This window comes from Morone saxatilis, unplaced genomic scaffold, assembly GCF_004916995.1.
Source record: "Morone saxatilis isolate NCDOM2014 unplaced genomic scaffold, NCSU_SB_2.0 Contig23, whole genome shotgun sequence".
NCBI lineage: Eukaryota > Metazoa > Chordata > Actinopteri > Moronidae > Morone > Morone saxatilis.
This window is the reverse complement of record NW_023339796.1, coordinates 13163984-13176969: the sequence shown is the minus strand read 5'-3', so window position 1 is coordinate 13176969 and position 12986 is coordinate 13163984. Positions and strand designations below refer to the sequence as shown.

Below are 12986 nucleotides of genomic sequence, written 5' to 3'. Positions count from 1 at the left end.
GGGGGGTGGTATCACTGCTCTCTCCTCTGGCCAAAGTAGGGAAACATGATCGAAGGCAGGGGAATGAGCAGACGAGAGAAGGACGGGGACAGAGGAGACAGAACACAGGGGCAGTGGGTGAGGGGCCGAGGGAAGCGCAGGGGAGGGAGGAAGGGTTGTTCAAATGGCTAATACCATAAAGGGGAGACATGGAGGACCAGCCTGAGGGCAGACTGTTGACAGGCTGATGGACAGCACCTCTGGTCCTAAGCATTAAAGGGGCCACAGGCCTATAGAGACCCCCCATTTCTCTTTTGTTTATTGGTATATAAATCACAGTGTCTCTTTTGATATAGTGTAGTGCTGAGGAGCAGCACAGTGTCATACAGAACTACTACTACTGCCAGTTACACCAGTAGGAATGACTTCTGACTCTTGACTACAGCACAAGTAGCACAACTGTAGGTACAGTATGTTAGTTCATTCTACACCTTAGAGGGCCTTCTACATACATGTTTGGCCAAAACAGCTGAAATTCAGCTGTGAAATATTACTTTGATCTGCGGATTGGAGTAAGCAGAACATCCACATCCAAAAAAGGACTCAAGTGCAGGAAAGAAAGAATTATAAGAAAATTTGCAAATCAGCTGCCAGTAGCTTATTGCTCTGCAGACTGAAGTCGTAGGAAGTGAATCTATTCAAATGGAGGCATTTTCTCCGAAACCTGGCAGTGTTAATGACAGTCCGTGGTTATGTAATAAACAAAAAAAGCTGTTGTAGGCTTGTCATGTTAATGGCTCGTTATATGAGTGGAAACTGATGATGACTAGAGACGGCCGAAGAAAGAGACTGGACTCCAGATTTTCATGAAAGAGGAAAGGAAACATTTAGGCAAACATTAGATTAACATGAAACAGACCCATGAACTGACTCGGAGGTGTGAAAGGACTCCAAGATGAAAGGGAGTCTAATTAAGTATTTTCCACTTTTCTTTCTTTTCAGGTGTGGCCCCTGTTTTCATTTTTCAGCTTTATTATAAATTGAGCATACAGTAGAGGGTCATTTTTGCATTGTTTCAATTATGGGTCAAAGCTATTCTTTGGATAGGCCTAAGCCCTTATGCTTGATCCATTTTGTGGGAAATAAAAGGAAAATACTAAATAATCAAGATGAATGTATAAAAAGAATTTGTGAAGGACAAATTCCATCATATTACTGGAACCACATGTATTAAGTATTAAGAGTTTGCTGGTAACAGACAACATTGTGGTTGATTTAAGAGAAGACCCGTGTTCATTTTGGCAGACAGTACAGCAGATATCATAAACCATCATGGATCATACAAACAGGACACGCCTGGGCAGAGTGAGAACGCCATTTTTTATTTATTTATTGGTCTGTCCATTTCTCTCATTTATTGTACCTCGTCGTCTGGAATACAATGGATGAATGACTGGAGGATCAGTGAATAAAGCCCACCATGGGGACTCCTTAATGGTGCACTAGGAGCCATAGAGGCGAGGAGGAAGACGGAGAGGAAGCACAGGAGTGTCCAGCACAGGGCGTAATGAGGAGAGTGAGTTGACTTGAATGGGGGAGTGATGAAGTGAGTTAGTGGTGAGGGATGGGAGAAGGACAGCCAACTCCAACCTACTCTGGGCTGAAGTAACAGTATGAGTCACGACACGGAGACATGTACATCACGATGCTCATCCACATATGCATTAGAAGGACATATTAAGCACACACCCTGATTTCCCACAGGCGTCGGATGGAAGCGGCTCTCCCTTACACACATGCGAGTCTGGCCAATTTGCGACTTTCAGCCCCTTTTTCCCCTCACGCTACATCTCACCAATGCTCCCTCATTTCTTTCAGGATGACCTTATTTTGGTCAAAATCCACCATAATTCATCCTGACAATATCTCCTTTCATTAAACAGAATAAAAGTAGATGTGTGGAAACGTCACCAACAAGGGAACTAGTCCGTCAATTTGGTTAGTTATTAGACACTTTTTCTCAGGCTGCTATGGACACGTGCACACGCAGATCTACATTTCATTCTTCCACACATGCCTACACACACACATTTTATGGCTTGTGGGATCAGTCTGTGAAGGACGGGTGCAGCAGTGTCAGACAGGACACAGGAAAAGGCCAGGCTGGACCAATCAGCAACAGCAGAGTACAAATCCCATCAGCCAGGCAGACAGATTGTGTTCCAGAAAAGCCAAATTCTCTTGGACAGAGAACAAGCCCCAGGAGATGCGTCTTTGTCTGATTACCAAGAAACTTCCTGGACATCAAGCTTATTGTGCTCATACGATAGTAGTGAGACTGATGAAGCTTAGTCTACACTGAGAGTGTTTGTTCACGCTAACTGAAAGGCAGTGTCAGGAGCAGTATTAGTAAAGTAGTATCAGAAAATCATTCCATGAGAGAAGAGATTGTGTTGGCAAGAAATAAATGGTTATCTATCTCAGTTTCATTTCATGCTAGTATGTCAAATTATGGCCGAGGAGACTGGCGGCAGGCTAATCTACACAGACCTCATATTTGTTTAGGCCCTGTATGTAATATTGGGGAGCATGGATGGTTGGTGAGGTAGACCTGGGCTTTCGGGAAGCATAATAACAATGATGAAGGAAAATGAAAGGAAACTTGTGGGTGAAGAAGAAGATGGGGAAGAATTCGGTGTTTTTATGGTTTCATTCTGTGGAGCGCAATCTTGGCAGCTGGGTTATCTTTGAGACGCGAGCATATGCCAGCAAGCAAGCAGTTGGCATGGCGCCCACCCAGACACAGCATGCTCTTGTTAAGCAACCAGTGCTGACAAAGCATAGGCCACAGACAGAGAGAGACACTCGGTAAGAAAAAAGGCAGAGCTGTCAGAGAGCAGCAGTACACGGTGAATCTTTAGGGCAATAACCTGTTGATTTAGCGATCTTTAAAAGGCAGACCACACTGCACACACGCCTGATAGAAGCACACTCAAAACACCTGTGCACACTTTCACTGAAACTTTGCTTTAACCATCAACCCTACCTCCATCTCATTTTTCTTTTCCTCACTTTCTAGACCCAATTGCCGGCTCCTCTGGGTTCTCACACATTCATGCTGAGGTGAGAGGGGCAGATGAAAAGCAGAGGTAATTAGGGAAGCTTTGAGTGTGACTTTATGACCGCGAGAGGCTTTGAGCTTTCCCTCTCTCTCCTCCCTCCTTCCCTTTGTTCTTTCCCTTTTTTCCCAAGCGAGCCCGAGTCCTGCAAACTCTGAGGGGAATGCATCCTGCCCTTATGTGTCATGTCTACTCGGGAGACCAGAAAGGCGTAGTTAAAACACAAACATGCTTAAGACACAAACTCAAATACGCAATGTATTCGATCCTCTATTAGGTCCATAAACATGTTTCCCCTCCGCCCTGCATGATTAAGTAGGACGTGTAGGGATGGATTCCGGATATCCTCCCTAATTTGAGCATGAGCTCATGGTGCAGCGCAATGTCATCCTGTGTCCAAGCATCAGCCTCTAGAGCAATAACCCTGTCGGTCAAAACATCTGCAGAGAAAAATACATGCAGACATGAAGTAAGAGGGGGAAAAAATGATGATGTGAGAGAACGGACTAAAAAGATCACAGGCAAAGTGAGAGAAAACTTCTAGACAAAATCAGAGAGATTGCAATATAGATAGAAGGACGTGTGTCTGATGAAAGAATGAAGATAAGACACAACAGCCAAGTGATTCATCATTCTTGTCACTTGCACACACATATAGGCATGCAGACACACATAGATACCACACAAATCATCACTATTTAATAAATAAGACAGTTGCTTTTGCATAGGCTGTGCCACCCAGGATGATCCCGCCAAAGTCAAAGTGAAGAAAACACTTTCTTCACTTTGAAAAGAGGGCAGGGGGAGGGGGATCTTCCTCTTATAAACAATACTTTAGGCTATATATCCTTGTCTATGTGATTGTCTATAACTGGAGGGAGATTGAGAAACATTTGCAGATAGGCGTGCAAATAGCAACAGACGTGGAAAATAGTCTACTGTCTGCAAGCAGGCAATCGAGGAGGCTGCAAATTCCCAGGGGGCAGAGAGACAATTACTGTAGGTTGAAATCAGCCACCTGTGAAAGCCTGGGGAAACAAACAGTCACAGGAGAGAAACAAACAAACCATACAGTCAGTGTTTCTCACTTCACTTCTCACTTCTCTGAGTCCTCTTATTCTGCATTCTGCCATTAACATCTGAGGCCCTCAAGTATCCCCGTGCCTCAGATCGTGGTTTTGATCACTTTGTCTCTTGCAAACACTCGTGCACATGCTGTCTCCCAGGACAGGGGGGTCTGAAGAGTTCCTGGATGATGAGACAAAGATCAGCTAATTATGGTGCCTCAATGAGAAAAAGGCACCGTCCTTGCCATGGCCTCTTTCTTTATTCTATCTCTCTCTCTCGCTGTCGCTGTCTCAAATGAACTCCTTGTCCCTTCTTTGAAGGGCACCTAAAGTTTTAAATGCAATGCACTTTCATTGACGATAGGGAGTTATCTAGGCCAGGAGAATACATTTCTCTGAAAAGCATTTGTCAACTCCTGTGAGGAGAACTTGAGCTCTGAGACGGTCATGGTGACTTGCAAAGGTGGTAAATATTGTACATGCTCACATGTCTTTGGTACACGTATGCACACACACATTGATCAAGATGCACATGTACAGAATGCTTGAACACCCACATTAGACACACACACCCATACACACACACAGATGTCATGGCCTTTAGCTGTGGGACACGTCCCCCTCATATCGGTGACACTGGTAATCAAAAGTGTCAGCATTTTCCTGACATCTGCTCCCCAGCAGTGTGAGTATACAGTATACCCAGATACTTACTCTCTTGCTCATCATTCCCACCTGTCATACACACATTCAAATTGGATTGCTTGCGCAACTATTTGTCAACAAGAGATTGCTACATATTAGACTAAGGGCTTGTTAAAACTAACTAACTAACTAAAAGTACACAGATGATTGGACAAACATATTCCAGTTTATAGTGGTCAATCCATCTGTTCAACTTTCTCTCAGCCAATCAAGAGGCCACAGAGAGGTGTCCAGCCAGTAAGATTACTCCAGATCTGATTGGCTAGAATAGGCTGACATGACAAAGCCCTTGATGGCAGCTTTAAGCTGACCCAGCTTTGACTGGGGCTCTGTGGTTGACACCTACCCACCATCAGGCCCAAACACTCATTACCTATCAACTATGGCATGGATTAGGAGAGTTGGTCACTTTGTGTGTTGGGAAAGAGAGTAGAGAACAGGGGGGGCTGTAACTGTGTGTATGTTTTGGGAAAGTTGAATGGCAAGAGGAAGAAGGAGGAAGATGGAGGAGAGGAAGCTGTTATGTAAGAAGATGTAACCTGGCCTGTGAGATTTAGGGTGTGGCATTCGCAGGGTACAAGTGGACGACAAAATCTGGAGAATCCCGAAAGATTACAGGTTGTTTGACTAGAAAGCTTTGTTATGGCAGCATATAATTGAACCTATTCCTTCATATTAATGCAGTATCCGAAATATTTGAAGAAAACCTCTCAGCATTCATAAATGTGGTCTGTGTTTATGGGGTCATACTCATGACATGACAACTCCCACACATGACAAAGCACAGTAGGGCCTTTAGGGCTGTCAAAACAAAGGCAGGCCAATGAAAACACACAGACACACACACACGCAGACACACTTCTTACGCAGACACACTTCTTACACACACACACACACACCATCTCCCTTTTAATGGGCATGTCTTCTGGCTAAACTTTAGCAATCAGCTGGAGTGATTCTGAGTTGAAACAATAAAAGCTACAGTTTGTAAAGAAAACACACACACACACACACACAAAGTGCTTGTCGTTATAAGATTTATGGTATGGCTTGAATGACAGACAGATGGAAAGCTGTACAGAAAATAGTGGCCACATCATGAAAGAATTATCAAATAAACACATCAGATTAACAGCAGAGTTTTTAGCTTGCAGACAACTGGCTCTGCGGTGAACTGCATATGGTGCAATTGGATAGATACAGAACACACAAAAAGGAGCAGGAGAAGAAAGCTACCCCCCAAACAATTTCCCACCATTCGGCATGTGAATAACAGTACCAGTGGTATCAGCCAAAATCATACTCTAATTACTTTGTGCAGTATATGAGCCACTTGCTACTTCACATTCCACTCGAGGCACTCAGACAGCACAGAGACTGTCCTTAGAAGGCCTTGCAAATTGAGGGCTAGTGACATCATCATTTTCGGCACCTCCATACTCTATTTTCTATTGTTATTCCATTGTTATTTTCCATCTTGGCCTTTTCTGGACACTTGGAACACCTGATCATTCTCCAGACAGGCTCAGACATGAGGTAAGAAGGGAAAGATCTCAATAACGATGAAAAGGATAAATACCAGGAACACTATTCAAACACGCTTATTTCTATTCATGTAACCATGCTGCTTGTAAAACAACTGTAAGAGGGGCTTATCTCCAGCACTCTGTGAACACCTACATAGTCATCTGTTTAAAAAGGACTGGAATTTCATATCTTGGCCTTTTAGTACATAGAACACTATGTGACAATATTCTGTCCAGATCATATATAAGTTAAACATGACAGTAATCATTTCCAATTGTATGTCTGCAAATGAGAAATTTTCCATGAGCTAACCACTTCCATTCTCTATTACACGATTTGTTCACGTATGATATGAGTTCCATATTGGACGCCAAGACCAGTAGTGTTCTTACATCCATCATAAAACAGGACTTGGTCACATGGTGTCTCAGCAGCCCATTGTCTTATAAAACTAATTGTATGGTACCAACATTCCTGTAGCGCTAAAAACATCCAAAGCATGTCTCCCACCCTGTGGGATTGTGTTGGAGGTTTTGTGGAGGAAAAAAAATTGATCCGTTTCGGAAATGTTTAACTGTGAATGACACTGCAATTAAACAGAAAGAGGAAGGACCAGCTTTACAACTAGTGTACCGTTTGATTCAGTTGTGCGTAGTACAAAACCCTTTTGGCAGGCAGAATTAAACAGGCTTTGTATTTAGAGCAGAGGCTTGTTTAGCCGGAACTCTGACATCTGAACTGACCAGGCTCCCAAACAAAAAAATACACCCAGAAAATAAACACCAAACAAACAGACAAACAAAAACAAATGACTGTGTACAGATTGTTTCACTCTGCTGTAATCTCTTTAAGGGCTCCAGTAATTGTTTTGTTGTCCTGAGCAAGATCAGATAATGACTAAGCAGATCATCTTCCACCAAACTCTAAAGCCTGAGAAAAAGGCCTCTATACCCTCTTTTTCCTGTTTACCCTAACTGATCCTTCTCCACAATTCTGTTGCTGCCAAACCCACAGAAAGAGGGAAGAGGGGAGAAAGTGAAGCCATGCCCATTTTCTGAGTTGCACACTTGCCTGCACACCAGCTACCGCGACCCTGGGAAAAGGAGTAAAAACTTTTTTCACCAAGTACTGGACAAATAAATATTCTTTGCAAGCAAGAAAATAAACAGCTATGTTGTCTTTATTGCTGAATTTGGATTAAAATAAGGGGCATAAGTTCAGTTCCAGGTTAACATAAAGCTGGGTCAAGTTTTTAAATGAAATACTTTGCAAAAGCTAGCATTCTGGGGTATCAGTCCCATGCACTAAATTAGCCTTTTATCACCTCAGAAATATTGCTAAGTACCACCATTTCTCTCTCTGAGTGGCACTGACATATTAGAGCTGATTCAGACCTCTGCAGCCCCAGTGCTTACCAGGACCAGAGGAAGAGAACACATTACACCTGTTTTAAAGCTTACATTGGCTGGCTGTCATCTTCCGCATTGATTTAAATTTTTTTTATATATGTCACACATGCTCACAGTGTATGAGCTGGCGCGGCCCCTCAGATCCTCTTGCACCAGTCTGTTAGCAGTGCAGGACTAAAACCTTTGGTGAGGCAGCTTTTAGGTTTTATGCTCCGAGCCGCTGGAGAGGATCTGAAGAGCAGCTGGAAGTGTTAAAACTTTTAAAACGTAAACTTAAATTATACCTCTTCAGCCTGGCTTTTAACTAAGAATGGTTTATAGACTATCTAGTTTTTTATTCTTATTTTATTGTAAAATTGTATTGTTTTGTATTTTATCAGATATTTCATTTTTAACTTTATTTTTTTTATCCCTCACTGATTTTATTTGTGCTTTGTTTTGTCTATTCTTATTAATCAACGTCATCCAGTTTCTAGTCTAGCTTTTATTAAACTATTTTATTGTTATACTTGTTCAATCTATCCTGTTCAATCTATTTTATTATATGTTATTGTCTTTGAAATCAATTTCATCTAGTTTGTATTTCAAGACTTAAAACAAAGTTATCATGAGGAGAGTACTGCATACGCTCTGTAACCTATGACCTTTGGAAAACATTAGCACATCAGAGAACTCAGTGTGCATGATTCATTGCTGCTGTATTTGAAGTCTGTTCTTGGGATCTGTTTTGTATTTTATGATCATCATTCACTTAATGAGTTTGTTTTCCTCCCTCTTCAGTGATATTGTTTCCTTGCTTGGCTATGGAGTTTTGGAGAAAAAATACATTTGGTTGTCTGTCCCCATTACAGCTATTTTTCCTTTTAAAGCAGCGCCATGATACACTTGTGCGCTCATATGCTCGCGCTCCACAGTAATTTAAAGTGACTCTGATATCAGTGGCACTCGCAAAAGAATTCGCCGGCAACTACACAGAGGTTTGAGAAAAAAAAAGATATTTGTCATTATTTCTGTCATTTAAAAAATAGATTTTTCTGGCTTGGCTGAGGGTTCCCTGTTGGGCTGGTGGCCCGCCAGGCCTGTGGTAGGTATAGTATGTGCCAGATAACTAAATGACAACTCACCAACCACTGAATCTCAACATCTCTTACCAGTTCATTGACAATGACCCAGTGTGTCAGGCAAATCCCTTCCAACCCAAGCTTGGCACCGTTTGCCCCAGCACTTACCCTGGAAGGCATCCGAGTGGCCGGAGATGAGGTGCTCCAGCTCATAGCTGTAGGAGTGAATGTTGTGGAGGGTTTCCCTTTTTACAGCAAACTGGTAGCTCTCCTCCATCTTCCGGGTGCAGCAGGATGGACCCTGGTGCTTACAAACCAGCAGATCCACATCTAGGAAAGTCAAGTAGAAATGGACGCATGTTACTTCATTTATTTTATTTTTTCCAAATCAACCTTTAGCTTTTGTTCAATTTTAAAGTGGTAACACATAACAGTAAAGCATATCACAGGAATTGGGAGTGCAGAATAATTGAGGTATCTCAGTTTCGATGAAATAATTTATTCGTGAAAATGATACCAAGAATATGAATGTCCTCTATTCTGTGAGATATAGCCTATATGTGATTCTACACTGCGCTGGGCAAATATGTGTGAGTATATGTATAGTGTCCTGAGAATGCACATAGATAGACAGGCCATAACTCCACTGGGAGACAGAGGAGGCACCATGGGAGGGTGAGAAAGTAGACCAAGAATTCATCCACGTTTCCTGCTATAAATACCGTCTCTGCTAAATATATAAATATCTTTGACTCATACGCCTGCACACGTCGTCAAGACATACATTTGGACAGGCATGTACTGTCCAAATGTTGTCCTATAAAAAAAAAAACACACAAAAAAACACATGGGTTTACTAGCAATAATCAGCAATGCGAACATGCAGCATTTACTGTCGCACACACATGCACACGCACACATATACGATAATATGTATGAAATCACCTCTAGAACTAGACAGTCATTAGACATAATACTGCAGATCATTACAGCCACATGAAAGCAATGACCTAACTGCAAATACTATGATCCAAGGAACAGCTCAATCAGGCACAATTACATCAGCTGAAACGGAGTCCACCCCGCCGCCCTGCCAGTGTCACCTGCTTCTCACCATTGCTACACATATAGACACTGTCATGACATCACTGGGACTGGTCACAATTAGCACAGGCTATTAAAATTGTCCTTTCCCACACATTTCCTTGTCCAGGGACATTTCCATAATGCAGAAGTCTGATATGATAACTCATTTTAAAGGGGTGGGGGGTTGGACGGGGGTGGCTGGAGGCAGGTGTTGTAACCAGAGCCTAAAGCATGGCCTTAGGACAGACCGCAAGACCAGTGCCTCACTGTCCAAATCCCTCCATGAAACACAATAGGGTTGCATTCTCAATCCCTCTTTCCCTTTCTGCTCCCTCTCTCCCATTTGCCTGGCATATCCTAGTGAGGCCTGGGTGTCTCTTAATTACCCAGTGAGGCTCCATTTGTTCCCATCCCAGAGCCAGACGAGTGAAGTCATAACTGGCTGTCCTGCCCCTTCCAGCTCATTATCTCCATCTCTGTAGCAGTCCACTCTTTTTATGTCAACACTGTCTCCCTGTCGACACTGTTTCTGCACAGTCCTATCCTGTATTTCGGTAATTTACCCAGACCATGCATATAATCAATCTTAACAAAATTATAATAATGCTACACTTTTGTTTTTGGCTTACATCTACTACTTCCCAATGTACTTCCTAGCAGGCTTAATAGTGCTCATTTGATGAGTGCAATATAAATGAGACACCCAATCAGTTTCAACATACAAACAATTAGAAATCTTGCCAAAGCAGGACCTAAATGGTCAGAAAAGAGCAAATAAGGTATGTCAGCACTAATTTTAAAGACACAGGAACAAGTGAATACTACTGGCGGCTCATCCTTCAATTAAATGTCATCAAATCTTTGACGATCAAACATTGAATGACACCAACCTTTTGAAATGGATCTCTTTCGATATGGGAGTATTTTGTTGAGAGCAGAGCTCTCACACCCACCACAGCAACCAAAAGAAGCAATCCAAGAACATATTTCCACTACTTTTTATTGGCAAAGTGCAACTATGCAGCCATCCAACAACTCATATGCTTTAAACGTCCACCAACAACAAAAGATGCTCCAGTCTCTCAATAAATATAAATATCCACACAGAAGTGGGACCAAATCCTTGTGGATACTTTAAATAAGCTTATTCACGAAACACATTACCTATACAACAAGCTCAAACTGTTTTCTCAGCAGGACAGTGTTTATGTCCTAATATGAAACTGTTGGAGATACATTTTTCTTGACATTTACTGGAACCGTTAGCGGTAGAGCAAAATACTTGAATGAGTTTGCCTCCTGGAAAGCATACTGTAGGCCATGTGGGAAGGGTGTCCCTCTTATAAAATCTGCATTCCTTGTTGAAAGTTAATTAATTGTTTTAATTCAGTTTAATGTTGTCATTTGACCATATTTGGTGTCTGCCCTCTCTCCTGTTCTGTCCCTGACCCTGTTCTCCTCACTGGCTGGCTCTTTCTCTCCTTTGTGTTTGTGTGTTATCTGTGATATGAAACTAATATCCAGGGACTCACAGCGGAATCCAGCCTGGCCTCTCCATCCCTTGCGAGTAGCTGCATGGAGTAAGTGATACTCAGAAAGACTTTGGCTGTTAAAGCCACCACAGCAGTCAGGACAGGCTGACTGTGTCACGAATATACCAGGCCACTTTCTGGAATCATTAGAACTAATACTACTCATATGTCCAACGGCAAACATATTGCTGAAAATATTTTACATATATTATACTAACTAAAAGCATTTTACTGGCTTCTGCCTGAAGGGCTAACTAAAATATGTATTGAGGACTCAGGGAAGCAGTCTTTTAAGGACCCTAAGAGTCATTGAAGTCTGAAATGTAGGAACTATCTGTTCATTTCTGACTGCCTTGTTTTTGAGTAACATGTATTTTTTAACCATTTTTTACTCCATTTGTATACAGAGTACAGACCTGTAAAAGGCATTGATTTCTCCTTGAAGTTGAAATTCAAGCATTTGGTGTCATGGGGGTTTTAAAGGTTGTTTAAGATCAACCTAAAAACAAATATCCACATATTCCAAATATTTGTGAGCACCTTTGGCAACAGTAAAAGTTTTGAACATCTGGACACTGCAAAATCCTCCCATTATTCTTTGCAAAACAACTCAAGCGCTTAGAAATTGCTTGGGGACCATGACTCAACAACAATTTGAAAATTCTGCTCCAAATGTTCAATTGGACGGAAATTATGTTTTTAAGACATTCCTGCATAGGTTTGGCTTTAAGTTTGGGCTTGTTATCTTGCTGGAAGATAAGTAAAGATGTAATTTTAGTTAATTCCACTTTCTCTTTGCCACATAAAGCTCCCGGGCATAAAATGTTACTGTATGCACCGTCAACCCAATCACAGCAACGGAACCCTGTAGCTACGTCACACAGGGATCTTGGTGGCCTCACTCACTAGTGCCCTGCTCAGCAACTGTTTAACTATTACACCCTTCTAAGGGCAGCTGTGCCAGTGATGATTAAGCTGTGTCATTACTGTAAATACGTATGCAATAACAATTTTTTAAGGCATTACATAAGGCAAATGAAGCTCAGCGTAAGTTCAAGCAGGAAGCCCTTCTCATTATCCCCTCTTTATTCACAATTCTCTCACTCTCCTTTTTAATCAGCTATAGGAGTTTACTCTTTCAGTTAATCCAATCAGACTTAGCCTCAATCTCCTCCGGCCAATCATGCTGCTGCTGTCAAACTTTAAATCTGTCCTCCTCTCTGCTTCATTTCAGCGTGACCTCTTTTTCATTGTGCACATATCAATTAAATATAATTGTTCATTCTAAAATGTTGTGTTCTTAATATGTTGAAAATTCACAAGAACCGATAAATTGCATTGTCATGTCAACTCTAGAAACTAACCGGCCATGGATATAACAATGACAATGACAAATGTAGCTATTTGGCATGCAACATGATATGACTCACTCTTGTAGCATTTGTTATTGGGAGTTTCTAACAAATCAGTTTCTAACGAATTATAGATAGATAGATAGATA

At 41.8% G+C, this 12986-nt stretch overlaps 1 protein-coding gene across 2 annotated transcripts in view; it reads right to left on the bottom strand.

The window, feature by feature from the left end:
* Positions 1–12986, bottom strand: part of gpc5c (glypican 5c) — a 92355-nt gene that overhangs the window by 73244 nt on the left and 6125 nt on the right. For both annotated transcript variants that reach the window (XM_035670091.1, XM_035670090.1), the window contains exon 2: positions 9036–9197. In XM_035670091.1, the coding sequence (XP_035525984.1) occupies positions 9036–9197 (162 nt within the window). The remainder of the gene's footprint in view (positions 1–9035; positions 9198–12986) is intronic.